At 39.1% G+C, this 26,782-nt stretch overlaps 1 protein-coding gene across 2 annotated transcripts in view; it reads left to right on the forward strand.

Moving 5' to 3' along the window:
- The window catches only part of dync1i2a (dynein, cytoplasmic 1, intermediate chain 2a), a 56,376-nt gene extending 30,865 nt beyond the window's left edge, over window positions 1-25,511 (forward strand). For both annotated transcript variants that reach the window (XM_067443185.1, XM_067443186.1), the window contains 11 exons: window positions 11,497-11,583; window positions 12,189-12,351; window positions 12,430-12,529; window positions 14,449-14,574; window positions 15,872-16,018; window positions 16,195-16,308; window positions 16,735-16,868; window positions 19,680-19,824; window positions 19,911-20,051; window positions 23,636-23,761; window positions 24,171-25,511. In XM_067443185.1, the coding sequence (XP_067299286.1) occupies window positions 11,497-11,583; window positions 12,189-12,351; window positions 12,430-12,529; window positions 14,449-14,574; window positions 15,872-16,018; window positions 16,195-16,308; window positions 16,735-16,868; window positions 19,680-19,824; window positions 19,911-20,051; window positions 23,636-23,761; window positions 24,171-24,284 (1,397 nt within the window). In that variant the 3' untranslated portion in view covers window positions 24,285-25,511. The remainder of the gene's footprint in view (window positions 1-11,496; window positions 11,584-12,188; window positions 12,352-12,429; window positions 12,530-14,448; window positions 14,575-15,871; window positions 16,019-16,194; window positions 16,309-16,734; window positions 16,869-19,679; window positions 19,825-19,910; window positions 20,052-23,635; window positions 23,762-24,170) is intronic.
- The last annotated feature ends 1,271 nt before the right edge of the window (window positions 25,512-26,782 follow it).

Genomic DNA, 26,782 nt, shown 5'->3' on the forward strand with positions numbered 1-26,782 from the left:
AATACTATTGTCCATCATCTCCTAAACACACTTCGTTCATCATTTATCAGCTATCAGTCAATGACACTGGAATTACGGCATTGATTATAGGGATAATAAAGCCCCCGCACTGCTCGTTTTCTTTTTCACTTTTGGAGACTTTAATACGTTGCAAAATCTGCATAGAGAAGTCTTTCGCACATTCACAAAATGATTGGGCATTAGATGTGAATTCATTTATAATGCCTTCACAACAAAATTTATGAAATTTATGAGTTGCTTGCTAAAGGTGTAAAAATGTGTGAGCAAAAAGGTTTATTCTCTTATTCTCTATTCTCAATTGTGCAGCGATTTATGAAACAAAGCTCACACAGAAGTCAATGCTTGTCAAAGTGGAAAATCTGCATGAACAACTTGAACCCGTTGTGGAAATATGGGTGTAAAATTCCAAATAATTAACATTTATGTATTTGGCAGACGCATTATGCTTTTTAGTGCACTTATTACATGGACAGTCCCCCTGGAGCAACATGGAGTAAAGTGCCTAGCTCAAGGACACACTGGGATCAAACCTTCTGATCATCAGTTCAGTCATTTACAGGGTGTCCGCGGGGTTTTAAAAAGTATTAAAAAGTGATAAATACAAATTGTCAAATTTAAGGCCATTAAAAGTGTTAAATGTGGTCTCAAAAGTATAATTTTTTTAGACTATCAGGTGTCCTATTCTGGTTAGTTCGTTTAAATATGGACTTTAGCGTATCTGGGCACATAACCAAAGATCTTTCGTCTCCGTCTCAGCGTATGTTTGATGCTGACGTCATATTCAGTGGTCGTTCGGCATCATCTCAGAACACTGCGTGCTCAACAGAAGTGGCTGGCTTACGTTTTATTTTAGACTTGCTTCAAGGCATATCTTCAACGACTGTCCTCATAAGAGCAATCTTAAATGATTTATATAAAGTCTAAAATGAACAAAAAGAGTTGTGAGAGGATGAGGCGCGATCCATAGACAGTGAGATCAGCGTGTCTGTCTGCTCTTAAAGGGACAGCAGCCAATAAAGATTCCTGTCAGTAAAGTTAAAGAACAAAGGGAACAGAGAAAAGGACTCGCTGCTCTTGACTAAATAACTTTTGTAGTTTTAATAAGGATTAACTATTTAATTTATAGTTTATGCAGTGCAGACTGCATATAACTTTGATAACTTTATTAAATTTCTGTATATTTCCTAACTGTTAAGACAGGAAGGGCAGGAGTAAACATGACATTTATTATGGGTTTATGTTAGCATTGTTTTAAGTTTACTTAAATTAAAAACTATTATATTTTTGAAGCCTGATAATAAATGTAAAAAATAAATAAAAATCAGTAGCTGTATTAATATCAGTAATACTGGCCTTCATTCATAAAAAGATGCCATTTAAACAAGTATTTAAAATATACTGTCTTTATGTTGTTTCTACATTAATTTGATTAACTGAAATTATTATATTAAAAAATATATTAAAAACGTAATGCTTCTCCTTAACCAACCTTTGTGAATGTTGAGATCTATTTTACTGTGTCTGAATAATAACTTATACCAGATTTCCTCCTGGTGTCGATTCTAAATCTATTCTTTTTTGTATGTTATATATGTCAAAATCTGTGTAAATAATAGAAAGGCCGCTGATTAACACTTGCAATTCAGTGTCTTGATGGTTTTAAAAATATTCTGAAGGTAGTAAAAAAGGTATTAAAAAGTAGTAAATTTAACTTAAGGATTACTGTGTATACCCTGATTTAACCAACTAGACCACCATCTCCTCTTCTCCTGGATTCCTTGAATCTCCTGGGTTATCCTGGATTCCTATTGAAATAACTGGATTTTGGACGCAAACATTTGCCGAACAAGGGTAAATGTGACCGCACCTTAAAGCAGAGCTCACACCACAACTGTATTCATAATGACACAGAGAAATAAAATCATTGGAATCACTTTCAGAAGGATAAAACCATTCTGCAGTGTCAGCCAGTCAGAATCCATCCTGCTGTAACGAGCTCCACAGCATTAAAAGTGACAGACAATGCGCGCTTAGAATAAACTGAACCATATCGTTTGCTGGGATGGACTCTAATATAGTTATCTTTATAGTTATTTTATAGTTATCGGTGACCTTTAGACATTTAAATCCAGCGTCCATCAGACCTGTGATTCCCAGAATGACAGTGAACACTGATCTTTGTTGCTCGGTTCAAATGTACTTCCTGTGTGAACTCCCTGTGCACATCTTTTTTTTTCTTCTCCAAGGGTAAAGCCCATCACAAACGACCCGTTGATTGAGTTGCGCAGAAGTCCCGAGTCTTATTCACAGAGCTAAGATTCGCTCGGTCCTCTTTCACAAACACAAACGAGGAAGTCAGCGTTGGAAGGTCTCTCTGTGTCTCCTTTTCTGTGGGCACCCGACGGAGTCCGTGCACCTGCAGAGGACATCAAAGAGCATTAGTCTTGTTCTCGAACAACCTCTGACCCCATGGGGCGCTTGCATTAATACATTGTCCTTTGACAAAGCCTGCCGATTACTGGCCGCTCTCTTTCTCTCTCTGCTTGCATCCTCCCCCCGCAAAAAAAGCTTTTATTTCTTGAGGGATACAAAAGCTATAATTGCTGCAGCTTTGAGATGAGGTGTCGATGGGAAGGCGATCTGCCATCAGGGTGAATTCTGTTAAATGTTTTTCTCTCTCTTTCTCTCTCTCCTCCCCTCTGTGGGGTCACCAGGATCACTTGCTTTTCTCCAAATGGGCATTTTTGCTGGCAGGTGCATTACACCCCTTATTTTCAGATTGTCTTTCCGCTGCTAATGCCTGGCAGGTTGATTGCTCGGGTCTGGCTGGCAGAGAAAGGGCCGCGCTGCGTTCGGGCCCCGGACTGAAAGACACTGATTACTGTTTTCCTCCAAGCCTGATTGAGGCCCTTGAAAGGAAAGATTTTAACCTTCTCTCCTCTCTCCTTCCTGAGTACGGGCCCGGCACGGCGAGATGGCCCGTGTCATCAGAACGACTCCATAAACTCATCAGAGCGAAACCCCCACCTCCCCCCTCCTCTCTCTTCAAACCCAGCCTTTCCAGAGAGAGCCGTGGACACGTTTCTGATGTAAAATCTGACAGATGACATTATCATTTTGATTATTGCAGGAAAGGGCGATTTCACTCTCTATTGAAACAAGTTTTTCTGTTCATGCAAAACAGCATGCCATTAACATGGGTGTAACGCAAACCCATTTGACTGTTTGTGGGGAAATTAAAGAAATAAATCCCCCCAAAATCCAAATTATTTTGTAATTTTGTCCTCGTGTTATTAGGTGAGAATATTTGAAGAATGACCTAGCTGCTTTTTTCCTCTATAAAATGGAAAACAAAAGCAGTCCATTGTTGTAGCACTATATTCGTAGTGTTCTGAGGTCAGAGCTTTGTGTGAGGAAAACATCGCAAGTCATTATTAACTGGTAATATTCCCATTTAAAAATGGACTACAGAAGTCGTTTTGTCTAGAAAAATTGCACCATTGGTTCTTGTGTGTAATAGCCAAATGGCTTTTGCTGCCTTATTTCATTTGAGCTATTTTCAGTGTATAATGACTTGAATAATGATATTTATTTTTGTTTCTCACAGAGAAGCTTGTCTTATGGCTTATTAAAGACTAGTGTTGCACGATTAATAGAAATAAAAAATGATCACAAAAAAACATATTGACCTATTGTAGTCAGTAGTTATGTTATGTATTTTTATGCATATTTTTGAACGTCACACGAAAACCGTTCAATTTTAAAAATGTACATGAAAAATGTAGGCATTCAATTTACATAAACTAGGATGGTAGCACATTTTCTGAATAAATTCCTCGATGTGCAACAAGATAGTAGACTCGTGTAGGACGTTTGACATGTAACGCCACCAATCACAATTCGTTTTATCGAGTCATGTTTAGGGGTGTGAAAATGCAAAGTTGATGTCCATGTGAAAACAGACCGGTGTGCATCTAATAAATTATTCATTCAAGAATGTTGAGCAAGTTTACTGCAACAATGGAGCCGCAAACTTCACATACCTTTGAAAATCCTGCATTTAGTTGATTCTCGTTGTCCCAGTTGTAAACAGGATGGAGTTTTTCTTCTACGAGGGGGTTTGGTGTTACGACGGCTTTGTTTCCAGTTGGACACAACACATTCAGATTACGACTTCAAGAATTCTGAAGTGTATCCAGTACAGCACGACCAATTTATCGGTCTACCGATTTTATGAGCCTTTCACAGATATATAGGCATCAGCGTATATATCACAGATATGAACGCGCGCCCACGTGTCTCGCAGCGAGTGAATATTCACACAAAAAGTGTTGATACTTGTCGAGAATCATTGTGAACATATTCGTTTATGTCTTAAGTGAACATAAACATGACATTTGCCAGTCACCACCAGCATTTTTGGTAATTTTCATAAGTTTCATGGCTCACAGAATATCTTGTGTAAATATCTGAACATTCAGTGTATCAAAAGAAAGAAAAGACCCTCTGTTTTTTTTTTGTTTCATGCATAATTTTTTTTATCAACACTTGAATGTGGGTTAATTTCATTAAAAAAGTATTTTAAAAAAAAGCAAAAAGCTGAGAAAATTACGTTTTTGTCACCGATTACATACAGATGAGATTCAGAACGATGAAAACACAGATGGAGTAGATCGAGTCCATCAACACCCCTAAGGCGCCACAGTGCTATAGTTCGCCCTGGGTCGACATTTCATTCACTAACATAGCATTTCCTTTTGATTAACATGCTGTTTAATGTTGACGAACGTGCTATTTAACATACGCATCTGCTTATATGCGATCGCTCGTTTCTGCTTGTTCTTCTCCTGTGTTTGATCAGGAGATTCTGTACTCGTTCAGGAGATGTGAAATATTGCCCCCTACCATATAAAAGTGAAAACACGGAAAGCCAGAAAATCTCAATAGCAGGGAAGCGTTTTCTCAATAAAGTTTAGATAACAAAAGTTTCTTGACTGAATAACTTTAATAAAGGTTAATCTGTATTTATGCAGTGAAGTGATTTTTTTTTGCCAGACAGTTTTTCTTTTTGCATTATTAAAGTGAAAAACAAGAATTGCTCAGGCATTGTTCTTTAACTTTTAAGAAAACACATTTAAGTGCTGTCAAGTTAACTAAATCAATACAACTAATAATAACTCTTAGAATATAATTTTAAAAAAAAATTTGTTCATTGATTTCCCATGTCACAGACAGTCATATACAGATATAGACCTACCGCAGCTCGTATGTAATCTAATCACATGCGTGATTGATGGGTGATTTAGTCACATAGACAGGTCCTGACAGCTGTTACAGCATTCAGGAACCGTTAAGCAGAACTAAATTAATATTATTATTATTATTATTGGTAAAGTTACCGGCTACCAGACATTTTATCACCGACAACTGCCAACGTGCACACATCTGTGCGACTGTCATTGTACTGTAGCCTTCATCAGCTTTGCATTATCTCATCCCATCTCATCAACAGTTTATTACTTACTCGTATATCCAAACGTAGCCAGAGAAGTGCCTCATCTTCTTTCTGATCGCATGAACATTTCTCTCAAACTGCCTAATGAATCACCCAGTTCTCATAGCAGGTAGATTGACAGTGTTACCCGCCAATTGCAAAATTTACCCGCAATTGGTGCGTGGTCGGGTGTTATTTTCAGGCCCTATGTGTGGCCCTTTATACATATACATACAGCACCAGTCAAAAGTTTGGACACACCTTTGGGAAAGTATGTCCAAAATTTTGACTGGTACTGTACTATAATATTCACATGAATAATATCAGCCGATATATATTTTTTTACTCCCTAATATCGGCATCAACCCCCAAAAACCAATATCGGTCGGGCTAAAGTTTCAAAGTAAGAGTGCCATATACTTCAGACGTTAAGCCAACGGTTTGTGGATGTGATGTCTGAGGCTGAAACTGAAAAAGAAAGGAGTTGGCAATGAGACTGCATAACTGACTAACCAGTGGTATCTGAAATTTTGTTCTGGTCATTCTGAAATGCCTTAGCCAAAGTCTTTCATCAAAGTAGTTTGGTGTAGTTACCTGCCAGAACTGTCTTAGGCGGCGTTTACACCACACCCTTTTCAGTTAAACTGGAAAATGTTTGATGCTTTTTGGCCGTTCATATACATGACAACAGTGTTTTGCGGGCTTGAAAATGCAAGCTTTTGAAAACAGGTTTCAACGTTTTTGAAAACGATGCCTTTTTGTCCCATGTAAACAACAAAAACATCAATTTGTGAAAACTGGGATGTCATGCTCATGTGTATTACCTGTTCAGTCTATAGGCACATAGTGTTTCTTTACAAAATTGCATCAGCTGGCAGCTGAAAACAGCATTTTTCGCGGATCTGTGTAAACAGGGATCGTTTTGACTACGTTATAGTCCGTTCAAGAAAAAAGCAACACATTTTTTTTTACGTTTTTTTAGTACATCGTATTCATATAAACGCAGCTGCATTCCCAAACAGCAAGATAACGTGATGATCACGTTTATTGGGTTTTGAGGCACAAGTCATTTTTTATATACAAAAATAACTTACATTGTTCTTAGTGATATGTAGTGCCATTTTATCAGGAAGGGATTTTTTATTTTTGACTCACTGTATGGAAATAGTGCTTTATTCACAAACGTTTATTGCGGTATTCTAATTTTGTGTTAAATTTGCAACTTTGGATGGAAACATAGCTAGTGCTTGCAGTAAATGCTGCTCCACATTAAAGTTACCACGGTGGAAATGCTGCTTTTTTTTAACATTTCTTAAGCTTTAAAAAATATAACAACTTTTAATTTAAGTAGACTTAAAACAATCCTCTCACAAAACCATAATAAATGACATATTTACCTCTGCCCTTCCTACTTGTCTAACAGAAATTGAATACAGTTATCAAACAGTCTGCACTGCATAAATTAAAGATTAAATATAGATCAATCCTTATTAAAGCTATAAAAGTTATTTAGTCGAGCATTGAGTAATTTTCTCTGTTACCATTGTTCTTTGATTAATATTAACTGACAGCATTAGTGGCTGCTGTCTCTTTAAGACCTGCCGCTGCTGCACATGGCGCAGATATCAGTCGCGTCTCGTTTTCCTACAGCTCTTTACGTTCGTTTAAGATGTTATTTAATTAATTTAAGACTGCTCTTATGAGGGTCCTTGACAAATGGGCATTTTGGCATAATTTTGTGTTATTGTATGTTCAAGTGGAAAAGAGAAATCGATTCTGACGTGCTATCTGTGCTGGTGCATAGACAGGACATAAATGGTTTAAAAGCATTTGCAATAATAAGAGCGTGGTCATATAATGTAACGCCATAGGATGGCAGAAAAAATGGATGCTGTGTTAATTGCGTTAAACATATTTAACGTGTTAAACAACAAAACATGTATCCCATGCGTTAACATGTTAGATACAGTATATGTGTAGTAATTGTTTAATAATTAATACTTTAATGTACTTGAAGTGTGCACCAAACACTAGGAAAATACAAATATCGGATCGGGACTCGATATCGGCTGATTCTCAATATTCAATGACTCTGATCGGGGGCACAAAATACTTGATCTCTAGTAACATTTCTTAATTGTATTAAGTAACAACAATATTAATATTTTATAATTATTTTTTATAAAAAACTCCAAACATGGTGTATAAAAAAGAAAACCTATTTATAATATTTATTAGAAAAAGGGCAATTAGGTTATATATATATCCCCCTAAGTCATGCAGCCTTAATATGGTCTATTTTTATGGTGGTTATATATATTTTTGAATTTCAGTGCTTGACAAACCTGGCCCTGTTTCCTTTTGTATTTTATTGAAAGTGTAATGAGGCTATAATATTCTTCAGATATTCACCATTTCTGTTCCATGGAGGAAAGAAACTTGTATGAGATTGGAATGGCATGAAGGCAAATAAATGAAGACATTTAATTTTGGGAACTATTCCTTTAACGTCTTTTTAACGTTTTTTCGTTTCTTTTTTTCTCTGAGCTTCGCATTTGTTCAGGCGTCAGTGGTGAGTATTGTAGGAGATGAGCTGTGTGTGTGGCTTACAGCTGGTCAGGGCGGCAGCTTCATTTAGCTGCTCATGTTTGGGGGTGAATAGCGGTCCCTGGACCCCCTGCAGACTCTCTAATTGCACGAACTTGTGTATCCGGAGAGAGTCTTGACTAAGAGCAGTCAGGCAGAAACCCCTGTGCCATCCCTGTGCCACCACACACACAAATGCAGCAAAACCATCTGCCTAATGCACACACACAGCCGTCAGCTGTCTCAGCCACTGGCACCTGCTGCCCTGCGTGTGTCTATGGGATGCGCTGCTGAATAGTCCCTGTCTCAGTTACGCCAGGAGTCTGTTGGACGGGCTGTAGGTTAAGACCTCTGTGATGGCAAAGACCCCTGTAGATTAGAGAGAGGACAGAGTCTAGGATGTAGATACAATGTTCAAACACACACACTCCAGGTTTTTGATCTTGTTCTTGAGCATTAGAGCAGACAAGCAGTCTGTCAGCAGTCCTGCACTTACAATTTGTTGGCTGATTAACTTTGGTTTTTCCACTTATTCAGTTGATATTATTCAGAACCAGTGAAATAAAGAAAATCCTTCCACAGTCCTGGTTGTTTTATGTTACTTGGCAATCATGGGGACATTTTACATATTTGTTCACAGTGCATTAACATGTACAACTTTTGATATTTGTTGGATTATATTAGTAAATATTGAAATTAATATTAACTAAGATTAATAAATTAGAAGTTTTGTATAGAAGTATTATTAGTCCGTGTTTACTAAAGTAGTTAACTAATGTGAACATATGCAACCGTATTGTAAAGTGTTACCCATTTATCTCACACTCTGACACATAGATTTAAAAAGGCTACTGTTCATTTAATAGGTCTTTTATATATGTTAATGACCTCTATTGTGATTGGCTGACTTCATGCAACATTTCATATTGTCCTTAGGGTCAGGGTTAGAGTTGCTGAACACTGAATAGGTGCTGATATGTAAATAGGGGTGTGCTGAATTGTGGTGTCAAAAGTATACACTTTGAAAGAATGCAGTGCTACATTGAGTAATTTAGCACCGATCAGATATAAGTTTTGGGATGTCTGCCTTTACATGCACATGAACTTTAATGACATCCCATTCTTAATCCATAGTGATTCAACTCTTCTGGGAAGGCTTTCTACAAGGTTCAGGAGTGTGCTTATGTGAATTTTAGACTTTTCTTTTAGAAGAGCGTTTGTGAGGTCAGTTGGACGAGAAGGCCTGGCTTTCAGTAGAAAGGTGATCTATGGGGTTGAGGTCAGGACTCTGTGCAGGCCAGTCAAGTTCCTCCTCTCCAAATTCACTCATTCACGTCTTTAATGGACTTTGCTTCCCAAAAAGTTGGGAGCATGAAATTGTCCAAAATGTCTTGGTATGCTGAAGCATTAAGAGTTATTTTCACTGGAACCAAGAGGCCAAGCCCAAAACCCTGAAAACAACCCCACACCATAATCCCCCCTCCACCAAACTATACACTTGGCACAATGCAGTTAGGGAAGTACCGTTCTCCTGGCAACCACCAAAAACCCAGACTCGTCCCTCGGATTGCCAGACAGAGAAGCGTGATTGGTCACTCAGAGAACACGTCTCCACTGCTCTAGAGTCCAGTGGTAGCTGCTCGGCCATGGAAACCCATTTCATGAAGCTCTCTACACACTGATCTTGAGCTAATCTGAAGGTCACATGACGTTTGGGGATCTGTAGCTGTTGAGTCTGCAGAAAGTTGGCAACTTCTGCGCACTGTGACCCTCAGCATGTGCTGACCCCACTCTGTGATTTTTACATGGCCTACAACTTCATGGCTGAGTTTCTGTTATTCCCAATTGCTTCTACTTTGTCATAATACCACTAACAGAAATCTCACGAATGGACTTATTGAACAGGTGGCAACCTATCACGGTACCACGCTTGAGTTCACTGAGCTCCTGAGAGCGACCCATTCTTTCACAAATATTTATAGAAGCGCCTGCATGCCTAGGTGCTTGATTTTATACACCTGTGGCCATGGAAGTGATGGGAACACCTGAATTCAATGATTTGGAGGGGTGTACTTTTGGCAATATAGTGAATATATATAAAGAACGTTGAGTCGCTTCATTGAAGCTTATTGTATTATGTAGCGTTGACTATTATGAGCGAGAGATCAACTAAGCGAGTATATTACCTGCATCTAACGGATATTCTTCTGGTCAATATTATATTCATAATCATAAAATCAGTTTGAATATCTGCTGAGTAAAAGGGATGTCTTTGTGTTTGTCCTTTTAACAGTCAAGGAAATAAACCCTGGTACAAATGTTGAAACGTTACCAGTGCTGATAGAGAATATCGAACGGCTGGAAAATGCTACACCCGCTGTAAACGTTTCTCTTTGTGATTTTTGGTTAGAGGTGGCTTAAATACTTTACGCACAACAGCCAGACTGCTGTTATTGAGATCTAGAGGTTATTGGGACTCTAGAGACACCAGCAGCTTCAAATACCAGTTATACATGCTGCTCAACAGTGGCTCTTTTTATAAGCTGTCCTTTTAATACAAATAATTTTTTTGACAGTAACTTTCCTTAATGTTACTTTATGTAACTTTATGTAATTATGTAACTTTTGGTTCTCTAGCGGTTAATAAACAAAACTGCATGCGTCTTGCGGAAGAACACTGTAGCCAGAGCTACTTTTCTCTGTACAGTTACGCAGGTACTGTGTTACTCCGCAGGGGTGGTGACCCAACGGGTTTAAAATAGTCTGACTATAAACACTTATTATAAGTGTACCACAGGGATTCGGGATAAGACAACAACACGGTTTGGAAAATGTACTCGCTCATTATATAAATGTTGTAAAATTTGAACACAAAAAAAGTTACATAGTGCAGATTTAATGAGCCTTTATCAGAGGTCTCTTGTGTTTTAAATTACTCACAAATCTTATTATAGTTTGATAATCTCCATTCAGTTTTCACACAATATTAGCCGTTTTCATGCCTATGCAACATTGCACCATTTCATGCTTTTCATCTTCAGAAAGAGCTTTCTTCCTCCCCATATTGCATGAGAACTGTGACTTTCTTAATAATGTGAAACCACCTCTTTAAGTAAGGTGGCAAACTGTTTAATAAACCTGTCTGAGATTGATGCCCGACATAAACAAACACTGAATATTAATGTTTATTTTACTGAAATCCTAATTATATGTCTCTTGCATAATTTGGAACAGTGTGTATAAACTCATAAATATCCACATAAGAACTTTAAACAACAGTTTACACGTTATGAACTTAAGCCAGGTTCACGTATGAACAGTGTAAAACATCATTTAATAACACCAGTACTGCAGCTCTGGTGTAAACTATACTGTTTGTGATTGTACTATTGCAGAGGAAGATGAGGAGGAAGAGGCCCCACCACCACAGCCAGAGGTTGAGGCAGAGAAAGAGAAACCAGTAGAGAATCAAGAAGAGGAAGGTAAAGTATTTAACACTCAAGTTCGTTGTCCTACCAGCTCCATTGTAATGCATTACACATCATTTGGTGTGTTTGCATGTTTTGTATGTTTCACTATAATATCAGAACACTGATGACATTGACATTGTTATTCATGATTAAAGAAGGCAATTCATATATTTTCTATTTTTGCCTATGAAAATTTGCAGGAGTTGTTATTTAAATATGATTTCTAAAATAATGAAAATATAATGGTATAATAGAAACACAACTAGAATAGAACATAATGCAAGGGGGAAAAAACAGACCACTGAATTATTGACAGTTTATTGCACACAATTTAGTGCTCCTGATTCAAGTTATGGACTTATTTCCACCTAGAGTGTGTTAAATGTTAAGTGGATCGAAAAACATTTTTTCAATTTATGTGCAGTTACCCTGTGCAATATACTTGTGCTTAGATATTTAGACAACAATTAAGTTTCTTGCATGGCTCAACTGGAATAACAAGAACAAACCCAGAACATTTGTCAACATTACAATCAAGAATTCAATTGATTTTTAAATGGAATTCATTTAATTTCATTACACACCTGCCATTGTTTCCTGTCTGTTGGTGAGTGTAGCGTCCCCTCATGAGCTAACGGAGGAGGAGAAGTTGCAGATTCTTCACACTGAGGAGTTCATGGAGTTTTTCGATCACAGCACACGCATCATGGAGCGCGCTCTCTCCGAGCACGTGGATGTTTTCTTCGACTACAGCGGTCGTGACATGGAGGAGAAGGAGGGGTAACGATCAGCCCTAAAATAAAAAAATCACAAACCAGCTCATATGCACTGTTTAATGTGAGATGTGTGTGTATCTAGTGAGATGCAGGCTGGGGCGAAACTGTCCCTAAACAGGCAGTTTGTTGATGAGCGTTGGTCCAAACAGCGAGTGGTAACCTGTCTGGATTGGTCCCCACAGGTATGTAACCTCTTAAACCTTATGTCAAAACTTCCTGTGTACTGTAAATCAAACATGCATTACACACAATGATGATAACAGATTAAATGTGTTGATCAAGTTTTAATAAATTATATGTCTGATGGGTGACATAATATTGGGTATAATATGTATTATATGTTATTTACTGTAACCATGAATTGATATTTATTATAATACAATACCATTTAAAAGGTTTGACATGCTTGACTGATCTTCAAAACCTTTTAATCTACAGATGTACAGACATTTTGCTTTTAAAGGTCAATTTAACCCTGTTCCAATGAAGCTTAGGATCTGTAAAATCACAGAACACTTCAGTGTTATACTTATATTTTTAGTCACACACCTTTACTTATTATATATCCACAGTGTATTTTCTCTGAATTACCTTCACTACATATCAAAATGAGCCCTGATGTTCTTAAATCTGCTTGTATTTCTGATGGCAGTATTAGAGAATGTGAAATAAGAGAAGAATGAAACAGAGATCTTGAAAATATTACTGATCCTCTAAAAACACCAGCAAATGCTCTAGCTCATTTGGTAGACATGTTTTCAATGTTCCAGAATATAACTATTTTATATTTTAAAGGGTTCATGAACTGCATTGTTTTACTGTTTTATGTTTCCTGGGGTGCACTTATAATGTTAGTATGATTTGTACATTAGAAATTATCTAGAAATTGAAATTGTTAGGCTTCCTACACTGGAAGGGGATGTTATTTTTAATGTAGTATTCCTGTATCGCTCTTCTCTCCTCGCTATCTCACTAACACACCAGTGGGCGGGACCAAAGTTGCAATGTTGGAGGCGTTTGAGTCTCTTCTGCAGAGGCCGCAGATCTTAACTAAAAGCTCAAGGAAAATTTTATTTCTCAGTTTATGACCCCTTTGAGCCAACAAATATGGATGTGAAGAAATGTATGTTTAGAGGGGCTTTTCCAAATGAATTTCTTTGCGATGTATCAAACAGCTCACAGTGGGGTCGTTTTAAAGCCGCTGTGTCTAATTTGGTGTAAATCCCTTTTTAGCAGTATTAATTGTCCTTGCATATTGGGATGTGAGAAAGTATATAAAATATAAAAAAGACACAATCACCTTCAAAATAGTCAGATGAATTAATACCTGAATTAATATGTTTTCAGTAAATAGTGCGAATTAAACTAAAAATATATGAATTTATAAGATTTAATGAAAACACTCCACAGCTGCAATGAAGTGTCACGCTAGACCTTAGCTTGTTGAAATAAGTAGCTTCTTTCTGGTAAATTTTTTGTTAAAAAAAAACTTTACTGAAAAATGTACGTCAAGGAATAGGTCACCAAAAATAAAATTTCAGTCATTTACTCATCTGCGTGTCATTTCAAATAGGACTTTCAGTGAATGACAACTTAAATTTCCGTCTGAATATAGCATGTCATTTTGCAACATCGACACTCTTATTGAACTGGACTGAATCAACATTGAACTGACTTGAAGAATGATACTACTACCTTCGGTAGAGCTGCTTTGCAGACAAAATTAAGATCATTTCATAATTGATGAATTTCGCAACAATAGCATTTTACTGTTTATTTCATTGAATCTGCTGTGAAACAATACTGTATAAGCTGCTATACAAATAAATGTGTCTTGATATGAGTAGTCATACATGGTTTAGAATGATGTGAGGTGAATAACTACTTTGGTAACATTTAGTTATTATTAAAAAGTACATTTTTCCCTTTTTTGCATATTTGTAACAGTCAGCATAAAAAAGTAAAAAAAAAGAAAGTGTATGTGGGTGGTTCTTGGCCAGAAAAACTGTAATGTGGACCAGACTTAAAGCTAGCAGTCAACAGTTTTTTTTCTTAAATAGCCAACAGTTTTGTTCTTCTGACCTGTACTTGGTGTTCACAGTATCCAGAGTTGCTGGTCGCCTCTTACAACAACAATGAGGAAGCCCCACATGAGCCTGATGGAGTGGCTTTGGTCTGGAACATGAAATACAAGAAGGCCACACCGGAGTATGTCTTCCACTGTCAGGTACACACACACACACACACAACACACACACGCACTTCCTGAAAACCATCCCACGTGAACATGCTTGTCATATACACACAGATTGCAGCTGGATTTTCTTTCATCCGCTTCTTCTCTCTCCCTATCATTTCCCTGCACAGATTCTGTGATGCATTATACATACACACACACACACACACACACACACACACACACACACACACACACTCAAACGATACCTTAAAGGGAATAGTTCACCCTAAAATGAAAAATCTGTCATTCTCATGTCATCACAAACCCATGACATTTTTCCATAGAACAAAAATGAAGAGGTTTTAAAGTGTCAGTTCATGCTGTTCTTTTCCATACCTCAAAAGCATATCTGTAAATGTGTGTTTTTTTAGTCAGTTTAAGCCAGATAAAGGATTTTAAAACATTTAGGCGCAAGAAAACACAAAAGATAAATCGATTTGGTACTTATGCTTTAGTTGATTGACAATTTTCTGTCCTATGATGTTAATGTTAGTCAAACAACAAAAGAAAACTGAAATTTGTAAGAACTTTTAAAATGAGAATTACTAGTGTGAACTCTATTGACTTCAGTTGATTTATGGATAAACGCAAATACTCAAACAGTCAGTAAAGTCATGAGACTCACAGATTTTAATCATTCCAGCCATTATGCTGCATTACAAGCAACACGGAAGCAGATTGTGGCATTTCTTCTTTTATTTGCTGAGTGTTACTGTATGTTCAGTGTGTGTTTGGCCTGAGGTGATCCGTTGTGGATAGCCTGAGTAGAACCACATGTGCTGCCCTCAGGAACGGATACACAGCTCGCTCTCTCTGAGATGCAAAAACACTCCACATGTATTCACAAACACTCACAGAAGATTTTACAATTTACATCTTCTAAGCTGAGTATATTGGGTCTGGTAAACTCCCAGTGGAGAGTGTGATAAACATGCATGCAGCACAATAACTATGGTAAATAAATGAAGGCTCAAATCTGCTTACTTGATGCTTAAGAACCAACAAGTTTTGTTTTCACATGTCACTTCAGTAACTTTGAGCTTCCACAAGAACCAATAAGGTTTGTTCTCGCATGGCAAACAAGCACAGTTGAGCTGCCTTTGACTTTGTTTGATCAATGGTTATATGTATATTAAATTAAATTAAATCTGTTCATTTGATAAAGCAATAGTGTCTCTCAGACCAGAATTTAACTGCTTGATTTATAAGGATTCCTTTTGTCTTTATGAAATTTTGGGGATTTCTCTCTCTCTCTCCTCCCTCTCTCCCTCTCTCCCTCCTGTAGTCTGCTGTCATGTCTGCAGCGTTTGCAAAGTTTCATCCAAACCTGGTTGTCGGTGGCACTTATTCAGGACAGATTGTCCTATGGGACAACAGAAGTAACAGACGCACTCCTGTCCAGAGGACACCTCTCTCTGCTGCGGCTCACACGGTACATGGCAAAACACACACACACACACACCACACCACACAGAAAATTAGGCGAAGCAGTAGCTGCAGTCCATGAACCCTGAGATTCTGTGATGTGACTGATGTCCTAAAACAAAATATTGCTTATTTTTCAATGTTTTTTTTTAGCCTAACCTTACTTTCCTTCTTCTCTTCCAGCACCCAGTGTACTGTGTTAATGTGGTTGGCACACAGAATGCTCATAACCTCATTAGCATCTCTACTGATGGAAAGATGTGCTCCTGGAGTCTGGACATGCTGTCTCAACCACAGGTACCCACAATTCTCTCTGCTCTCACATGACCCTCCATAAAAAATTCTCAGTTCATGGTTTCAGAGTTTGAATATCATACTCAAAGAAAGCAACTTGCTTACTCAACCAGTAAAAATGGTGAATGCTGTGTACAAAACCTACCGACAAGTGCCAAGGGAAGTGATTTGTTGGCTTCAGAAGTACTATAAGAGGCCCACTGAGAGCCACAACCTCTTCCCTGCTCCCTTACACACACAGAGAGCTGCATTTGGATTCAGTATGCCATTAACTCATCCTTGAGTTTCCAAAAACGTTTGCCAAACCACAGTGTCAGATGTTAATGATTGGTAAAGCGCTGGCTGAATTTAAATTGTGCATTGGTAATCTGTGAGGGAGACTATTGGCTGTGGTGTTATTGATGTGTGTGTGTGTGTGTGTGCCAACAGGACAGTATGGAGCTGGTGTTTAAGCAGTCTAAATCCGTTGCGGTCACCTCCATGTCATTCCCTCTGGGTGACGTTAATAACTTTGTGGTGGGAAGTGAGGATGGATCGGTCTACACAGCCTGTCGCCATGGCAGGTAATACACACACTTACACACACTGCAGGAGATCTCTGGATCTGTGCATGTAATCTGCTTATGCAAACAAACATTTTCTTTCTCACAAAATGGCTTTTTCTTAGTCCCTGAATTATATATATATATAATATATACCATATACCATAATGTATATAATATACATACACCGATAAGGCATAACATTTTGCTGCCAAAACAGCCCTGACCCATTGATTCATGGACTCCACTAGACCCCTGGAGGTGCGCTGTGGTATCTGCCACTAAGATGTAAGCAGCAGATCTTTCAAGTCCTGTAAGTTGCAAGGTTGGGCCTCCGTGGATCGGACTTATTTGCTCAGCACATCCCACAAATGCTTGATTGGATTGAGATCTGGGGAATTTGGAGGCCAAGTCATCACCTCAAACTCATTGTGCTTCTCAAACCATTCCTGAACCATTTTTGCTTTGTGTCAGGAGCATTATCCTGCTGGAAGAGCCACAGCCACCAGGGAATACCGTTCTCATGAAAGGGTGAACATGGGTGTACAGTGCTTAGGTGGTACGTGTCAATGTGGTGCCATGTGTTCCCCAGGTAAGCAACGCACACGCACCCGGCCATCCACTTGATGTAAAAGAAAACGTGATTCCTCAGACCAGGCCACCTTCTTCCATTGCTCAGTGGTCCAGATCGGATGCTCTCGTGCCACTGTTGGTTCTTTCGGCGGGGTCAGGGGTCAGCATGGGCACCCTGACTGGTCTGAGGCTGTGCCGCCCCATACGCAACAAACTGTGATGCTCTGTGTATTCTGACACCTTTCTATTAGAAACAGCATTAACTTCTTGAGTAATTTGAGCTACAGCAGCTCGTCTGTTTGATCAGACCACACGGTCCAGCCTTCGCTCCCCACGTGCATCAATCTTGTCTTGTTGAATGAGTCTTGGCCACCCATGACCCTGTGGCCGGTTCTCCACTGTTCCTTCCTTGGAGCACTTTTGATAGATACTGACCACTGCAGACCGGGAACAGCCCACAAGAGCTGCAGTTTTGGAGATGCTCTGACCCAGTCGTCTAGCCAACACAATTTAGCCCTTGTCAAACTCTCTCAAATCCTTACTCTTTGCATATTTTTTCTGCTTCTAACACATCAACTTTGAGGACAAAATGTTCGCTTGCTGCCTAAAATATCCCACCCACTAACCGGTGCCGTGATGAAGATCAGTTTAAAAATCAGTGTTATTCACTTCACCTATCAGTGGTCATAATGTTATGCCTGATTGCCTGATGTGTGTGTGCGTGTGTGTGCGTGTGCGTGCGCGTGCGTGCGTGTGTGTGCGTGCGTGTGCGTGCGCGTGCGTGCGTGCGTGTGTGCGTGTGTGCGTGTGTGTGTGTGTGTATGTGTGTGTATATGTGTGTGTATCTATATATATATATATATATATATATATATATATATATATATATATATATATATATATATATATATATATATATATATATATATATATATATATATATATATATATATATCTCCCCGAGATTAATATATAAAAAGATAAATCAGAAATTAAGGATGCTAAGCAATAGATATATAATATTCAATAACAATCTATTGCTTAGTATTCATTCCCGATGAATCCCTGTGTGAATTATTTTACTTTTCAGGTACATAATTTATATTTACATTATTTGTGACAAAGTTTATTGTATAATGTTCTAAATAGATTTAAAAAATTACCAACACATTTTTGAAAGTAGAAATTTGGGGAAATGCATGTTTTGGTTTATTAGGTGGACTGTTCAACAAATCAACTTAACGCTATATATTAATGTGTACGAATGTGTAATATAAATAGTAACAATAAATTGAATGTATATACTTATCAATATATACATTTATAAACTCAGATAAATCCTGTTCTTTTGAGCTTTCTATTTTTAAAAAAATACATTGCGGTTTCACTATGATGGTAACCATCACAACATTAAAGTTAATCATAAATGATTCTTGAGCAGCAGATCATCATATAAGAATGATTTTTGAGGGATCATGTGACACTGAAGATCATGTGATGCTGAAAATTCAGCTTTGATCACAGAAATAAATTACATTTAACAATATATTACAACAGAATACAGTTATTTCAAATTTTAATAGTATTTCACAATTCTACTTTTTTTCCAAGTACATGCAGCCTTTTAGTGAGCATAAGGGACAAATCTAACAGACCCCAAACGTTTGACCGCTAGTGTAGGTATAAAATTACGGTGGGTAGCAATTGTGTATAATTAATTAATATTTATTTATATTAATACATTGACACATGCTTTACTGGAGCAGAAATCATGTTACGATCATTATCTCCCAATACTTTATTGCCCTGAATGGAAGTTCCTGCTAAATGTTTCTTTTATTTCAGAAATATGAAAATCAACTTGTGTTTATGAATGGGGTATAGTAGATGTGTTTGTGTGTGCTGTAATGAGCTGAGAGCGAATGTTTCCTCTTCATTTGTGATGCTGTGATTATCTCACCCTCTACACACACTCTCAGCATCTCACACGGCTGTTTACCTCTCACAGTAATGAGCTCACACACAGCACACACACTCAGCGGTGTGTGTTAGTAATGTGAAGTGTAACCTGACTGATGGAAACATGCTGAGATGCTGATCATTAACCCTCTGTCATTCTGTGTGTGTGTGTGTGTGTGTGTGTGTGTGTGTGTGTGTGTGTGTGTGTGTGTGTGTGTGTGTGTGTGTGTGTGTGTGTGTGTGTGTGTGTGTGTGTGTGTGTGTGTGTGTGTGTGTGTGTGTGTGTGTGTGTGAGAGCAGTCGGGCAGGTATCAGTGAGATGTTCGAGGGACATCATGGTCCAATCACAGGCATTCACTGTCACACTGCGACTGGGCTGGTAGATTTCTCTCATCTCTTCCTGACCGCCTCTTTTGATTGGACCGTTAAGCTCTGGAGCAACAAGGTAATGGATCATTCATGCACACTCATTACATTACACTGCCATTCATGAATCTCTCAGCTGACTCTGTGATTTTCTCTCTGCTGTAGAATAACAAACCGCTGTACTCGTTTGAGGATAACTCGGATTATGTTTATGATGTCATGTGGTCTCCGGTACATCCCGCCCTCTTCGCGTGTGTGGACGGACTGGGACGCATCGACCTGTGGAACCTCAACAATGACACAGAGGTTAAAACAGCTTACATGCCACGAAACATCGATACATAAGCACACACTTACATTTGCAGAATAAACAATATTCATCCACTCTTCAACATGAGAGACAAAATCGTATTTCTTTTAGTAGTGTTGGGAAATATAAACAATTATATCCAATACATTTAAGGGCTGTTGACAATATTTAGTATATTTGGATATTTAAGTGTTTTTAGGGGTTTATTTTCAGTCAGATGATTTCAAACAAACAGTGCTGCTAATTACATTTAAAGCATTTAATGTACCTCAGTAAAATATCGTTTTTAGTTTTTTGCATAATATTAACATAATTATTAAACAGCAAGCACAAACTATGCAAAAGCAACAGCCCTTGCGGCACACTCTGTGTCACTGGTTTTCATTCACTCCTTCAAGTGGACTATATTAGTGGAGTAATGTAGGGAATAGTGAATGAGGAGATAGAAGGTATGATATTACGCTGTAGCCACATTGGACCAGAGGTTTGGAAAATGGATGGATGATTCAGCTACGGCCACCATCTTCTGCCGAGACGAGGGAATTCATTCAGCACGACTCTCACAGTGCATTACGGGTATTCTCTAGCAATTGGTTGTACACTTGTTATTGTGGTGCATTATGGGATTGAATGAATTCTCTTAATAATGTCCAGTATGGTTTCAGACACCACTACAAATAGCTTTCCACTCAAATAGTGCCCTATTTAAGGGTATAGGGCAGAGTTCTTCAAAGCTGGCCCTGGAGGGCCACTGCTCTAGCCTGACAAGCCAGACCCACATCAAGATGTTTGGTCTGGAAACTCCCCATAGACAGCTCAATCCGAGGGGCGGGATAAACGGTTGTCTTTCAAACTCCCTCTGCACGCGATAGGATAGCGCTACACCAACCAGAGCAACGAAGGTGAAGGGGAGCTCGTTGACAGATTAAACATTCGCCGTATCCGATCAGCTAAACTCTGAACACATCTTCCCTTTTTAAGAATAACTTCAGTGCCGTTCTTTGTTCTTTTCTCAGAGAAAAGCTTAACTCCAAGTCTTCCAGAGTCGCGGTCAAAGCTGATTCGAAAGACGCAAATGCAACTCGGCCGTCGTCATTATGGCCCCGCCCACCAACTCTATACACGATGTGATTGGCCTGACAAGAGTTTGGCGTTTACAGCTCAGAAGGGTATTGAGAGTTGCTAGATGACACTCGCGGGCAGATTAGATTTGCTGCCGCTAGGGTGCGTCTAGATTTCTAGGCTACCACTGCTCTGCAGAGTTTAGGTCAAACCCTGATCAAACTCAATTACTTGTGATTATCTATTCATCCTGGAGACCTTGATTAGTTTGCTCTGGCATGTTTGATCATGGTTGGAGTTAAACTCTGCAGGGCATTGGCTCTCCAAGATTTGAGGAACCCTGCTACAGTATTAGGGTTGATTTCAGACACAGCCAAGGTGTATTAGTAACAGTCTCACAAGTTAGTGATGGGGAGTCGACTCCAAAAGAGTTGACCGATTGAGTCTAAATGCACAACAGGGCAGTAGTGTGCATTCGTGGAGCCATGTTTTTATAATAATAATAATAACTTTAATTTATATAGCGTTTTTCACAAAACCCAAGGACGCTTAACAAACAGCAAGGGAAGGGAAGGGGGGGAGGGAGAGAAAACCGAGCCATAGGTGGGCCATAGGCCTCAGTGAAAAGATATGTTTTAAGTTGTTTTTTAAAGGTTGCTAGAGATGATGCAGAGCGAATGCAATGAGGAAGCTTGTTCCAAAAAGAAGGAGCACCAACACAGAAAGCTCTATCACCAAACGTCCATAGCCTGGACTTTGGGACAGCAAGCAGGTCCTTGTCTGAGGACCGCAGGGCAGAGTCCTGCACGGGTCCATTTTTTGAGACCCGCCCCCGCCCGTACCCGCAAGGTTTAGCACCAGATCCGACCCGTGACCCGTGAAAATTTCAAAATTAAATCCGTACCCGCCCAGACCCGTTAATATTTGGCCCGTTACCCGACCCGTGCCCGCGATAAATCACACACGCTAAAACATTCAAATTAAAATGCTTTATTTTTTTATCCTACACCTCTCTCAACACCAACAGCGTCATGAATGGGCTAATGAAACAGGCAAAAGTGCCTTTAAAGACTCATTGTCAACAATTTCATATAGCTACTCCACTCACCAGCTTTACTTTTACTTCATCCATTGCTACTCCTGCAACGCTCGCTCCTTCTGCGCTACGAGAGGCATCAACTAAAGTTTCAATGTCGCAGTGGTGGTGACGTGATGGGTCAAATGGTATATCATTGTTGCGTGTATGTGTAATGGTAATTTGGACATAGAAATTGTAATAGCCTACAAAAAGTTGGATGGGGGAAGAAGGAGCTGGGAACCAGCGAACATTTAAAAGACTTAACCAAACAAAACGAAAGTAACGTGAGTAGCCCTTCATGGACATCTCCCATGCGCACACGCATAATAAAACGTAAACACAACTCAACGTCAAATCCAGGTCTGGTGATCTCTCGTCCTTATATGCTTCCGAGCTCCCTCAGAGAACTCGAGACCGGTGTGGCTCGCAGGTGACGCTCATTCACAATCACGCCCTGGTCTCTCTCTCTCTCGCTCTCGCGTTCACTTTGCCACAGAAATATTGCTCATATTTTTCATCCGCCCATCCGCGCTACTACCCGCCCGCACAGAGTTAATTATCCGCCCGCATCCCCGCCCGTGAATTTTATAAATGTCATAATCCACCCGTTTTAGCCACTTTTATGCGGGTACCCGCGGATACCCGCGGGTACCCGACCCGTTGCAGGACTCTGCCGCAGGGACCGGGCTTGGTTGTAAGGATGGAGTAGATCGATCAGATACTGTGGGGCAAGTCCATTTAGAGATTTGTACGTCAGGAGGAGAAATTTATATTTGATCCATGATTTAACTGGCAGCCAATGAAGTTTTTTGAGGATTGGAGTAATATGAGATCCAAGTTTTGTGTGAGTAAGCATCCTAGCCGCAGAGTTCTGTACATACTGGAGACTGTCAGTAGCTTATATATGCTGTTCTGCTAGATGGTTAATGTACAGTGTCCTGCATGTGAACCGCTAATATTTGACATAACAGATGGAATAATATTTAAGATCTTATTGATCTTATAATCAGGGTCGTCTAATATTCAGAACAAAATGGTATACTGGGATCTCTCTCTCCTTGCTTTCTGTTTATCACAAGGTTTAGGAGAATCAACCATATTTTAATGCGGGTGTAGTTCAGGTCGGGTACGGAATTAAATTAGTGTTGCTGTCGGAGAAGTACTGCATCTGCGGGTTTACCAAACTGGCCCTGTACAGGACTCTGAACCAGCACATGAACATTGTACAGTTTGTTGGGATCAGCCTTGTCCTGTTTGCAGTTCAACAGCAAGTTACTTTTCAAATATCAGCATGAAAGTAATAAATCCCCTTCTGTTGCATGACCTCTGTGATATAATAATGTGGATGGATCAGATACTGACTGAACAAATTGTATTATTGGTATTTTTTTTAAAGTTGAACACACAGTAAGCTCAACAAATGTGTGTTTGTGTGTGCAGGTGCCCACTGTCAGCGTGGCTGTGGAAGGAAGTCCTGCTCTGAACAGACTGCGCTGGTCTCAGTCGGGCAGAGAGATCGCTGTCGGGGACTCAGAGGGACAGATCCACATTTACGACGTTGGCGAGGTAAGATAGTAGAGTTTCCTTAAGACACATCACAGACTGACTCCACAGCAACACCTTCAGTTCCTGAGCGGGACGTTGAGTGGCTTTCTCACTCTTGTTCCCGTTCTGTTATCGAGACGGTGGTGTAAAAAGCCCATGCGGAGCCTCTAATGATGACACACACTTCAATTATGCGTCTGTTAGAGAGGGGCCCTAACAGCGCAGCCCATCAGGGGCCACAGAGGGCCTCTGTCACTCACGAGATGGGATGAAAGCAGAATGAGTAGAAGAATGAGATGGGGGATTGTTAGCCAGGGGTCAGTTCACTCTCAGAATAGCCTGATCGTACACTGTGTTGCCACGGCAGGCTTTACACCTCTTTACAAAACGCTCGCATGTTACACACAATGTTTTTCTCTTCTCTCTATAGCAAATCGCAATCCCGCGAAGCGACGAATGGACCCGATTTGTGCGGACGCTGGTGGAGATCAACGAGAACCGCGACGACGCGGAGGAGCTGGCCGCCCAACGCCTTTCCGCTTGAGCATCATGGAAACCAGCACCCCTACACAGATCTCCGAAAGCTGTAATCATCTCTCTCTCTTTGGAAATGAAATGATTTCTGTCTGATAACCTTTGGTTCTGCCTTTTGTTTGGAATGAAAATGTGAAAGATTGACATCGTAGATGCGCTTCATAGTGTGAGAGCAGAGGGCCTCCCAGTCACCCCACAACCAGAAGCCTTAACATTCGCATGCAAAAACCAAACCAAACCATAATGAATGTTTCTGTTTCTATCCAGGTATCTCTGAGTGTGCTAAGCTCTCGGCTCATTATGCATAGCCAAATATAAGCCATTTACACAGATGAAGCTCTTCAAACCCATGTGTGGCTCATAGTTCATCCTCAAAATGATTAGGTTTACTGCCTTAAATATACACAGATTGTAATACAGTAAAAATGGGGTAAGGGAGTGTGCTTAAATTGTAGGGTTTTTTTGTCATTTCGTAGAAAATGTCATAAAAAATATCCTTAGTTTTCTTTCAAATGAAGATGTTTTCTTTTTTAATTTTGGTGTTGAAATATAAGAAATGCAATGGAATATCTTTGAGAGGTTTTGTAAGATTCACCCTACTGTTCTCATTACTAGTAACCATTGTATTACGAACTAGATCACAGACCTAGAGAAATCTTGAGCTCTACCTCTTGTAGATGGTTTCAGTGGGACTCGTCCAGCATCACGTATGGAGAGATTTCTGCTGTCTAGCTCTGGACCAAATGCTGGAGTCATTTGTGACTTTCAACTCTGCTCTTTTTATTTTTCTCTCTTGTTAATGGTTGATCTTTTTCCTCTTCACCTCAGCAGAGGCACAATCATGTATTTATTATACATATCAATATACTGGGTTGATTTTCAGACGTGCTGAATTACTCTTTTAGAGATCAAGGTCTTCCTCTCTCTGTGTCCCAGTCCTGTTTGAAACGCTAACAGTAACTTTTGCAGAACCTCTTTGAATGTCTTTGTATCTGAATACTTTTTTCTAAGCCAAAACTTTGGTAAATATTTTCTGATTTACCTCAATCAGTTTGAAGTCATCCGTCTTTCCTGTAGTATTCACGAGCAAAAAGTAGGTTTATGAGGATTTCGAAACGTTGCTTCCAACAGTGTTCCTCGTGTTTAAGTGAATGTCCAATAATTTCTGCATTTGAAAGCAACAATTGTGATTTATTTCAATAAATGACAATACAGTAATAAAATGCATTTAACCAAATTCCTGTAGTCTGTTTGTCTCGATTTTACATTTGTATTCCCTGTTAGATCCTATATATAAAAAAATTAAGAGACCACTTAACATTGAGAAATCCATGTTAAGTGGTCTCTTAATTTTTTCCAGAGATAGATAGATAGATAGATAGATAGATAGATAGATAGATAGATAGATAGATAGATAGATAGATAGATGGATGGATGGATGGATGGATGGATGGATGGATGGATGGATAGATAGATAGATAGATAGATAGATAGATAGATAGATAGATAGATAGATAGATAGATGGATAGATAGATAATCAAAAGAAAGAGAAAGAAAAAGAAGAGGGACCTGGTGCCTCACAAACAGATCTAGAACATTTTTGCAACGAAAGGTTGCAATATTATTCCCAAATCAAGATGTGCCAAGCTGACAGACTCCTATCCAAACAGACTAAGTACTTTAATAAAATCAAAGGGTGCTTCAACAAAGTATTAGTTCAGAAGTGTGAACACTTATGCAGTTAGTTATTCTAAGTTTACTTACACTGCCTGGCCAAAAAAAACAGTCACTATAATATAGGTTTAACTAGGCAAATGCTTCAGAGTCTATGATTGGATCATTATTGCAGTGATTATGATGTTTCTAGCATGTTATATGTCTGTCTGTGTCTGGCAACAGTTCTTCTAACCCTAATTGATGGAGTGTGTAGCTTTTCCTTCCTTAAACAACCATATATGAAGACACATCATGTCCATATTCCAGGATGACAATGTCAAGATTCATCAGCTCAGACGGTGAAAGAATGGTTGGAAGGGAGCACGAAGAATCATTCACACATGACTGGGCACCTCTGAGTCCAGACCTTAAATTCCTTGTAAGTCTTTGTGATGTGCTGGAGGAGACTTTACAGAGTGCTGGACTCTTGAACTGAATAGAAGAGATAGACCAAAAAAGTATGTACCTCTTGATGGAAATAAATGTTGTGATGTTATTTTAATCAAGAGATGCATCAATTTGATAAGATTTTTGTGTAGATTAACCACTCTGTGCAGAGTACAATAAGTAGCACATAGCTGTTTTTATAGCATGTTTGACACTAACCTGAGGAAGTTCTGAGGTTGAGGCAAAAACATCTCCTATAACATAAAGACACAAGCTTCTTGTAATTTGAATGCTGCCTGCAAAAAAAACGAATTTAGCCAGAATACACAGATAATTCAGGATTAGGAAGCTCAACATCTACCAGCAGGGACTAACTGGACCACACTAACCAGTCAAACCTCGGC

The sequence above is a fragment of the Pseudorasbora parva genome, chromosome 5 (genome assembly GCF_024679245.1).
Source record: "Pseudorasbora parva isolate DD20220531a chromosome 5, ASM2467924v1, whole genome shotgun sequence".
Lineage (NCBI taxonomy): Eukaryota > Metazoa > Chordata > Actinopteri > Cypriniformes > Gobionidae > Pseudorasbora > Pseudorasbora parva.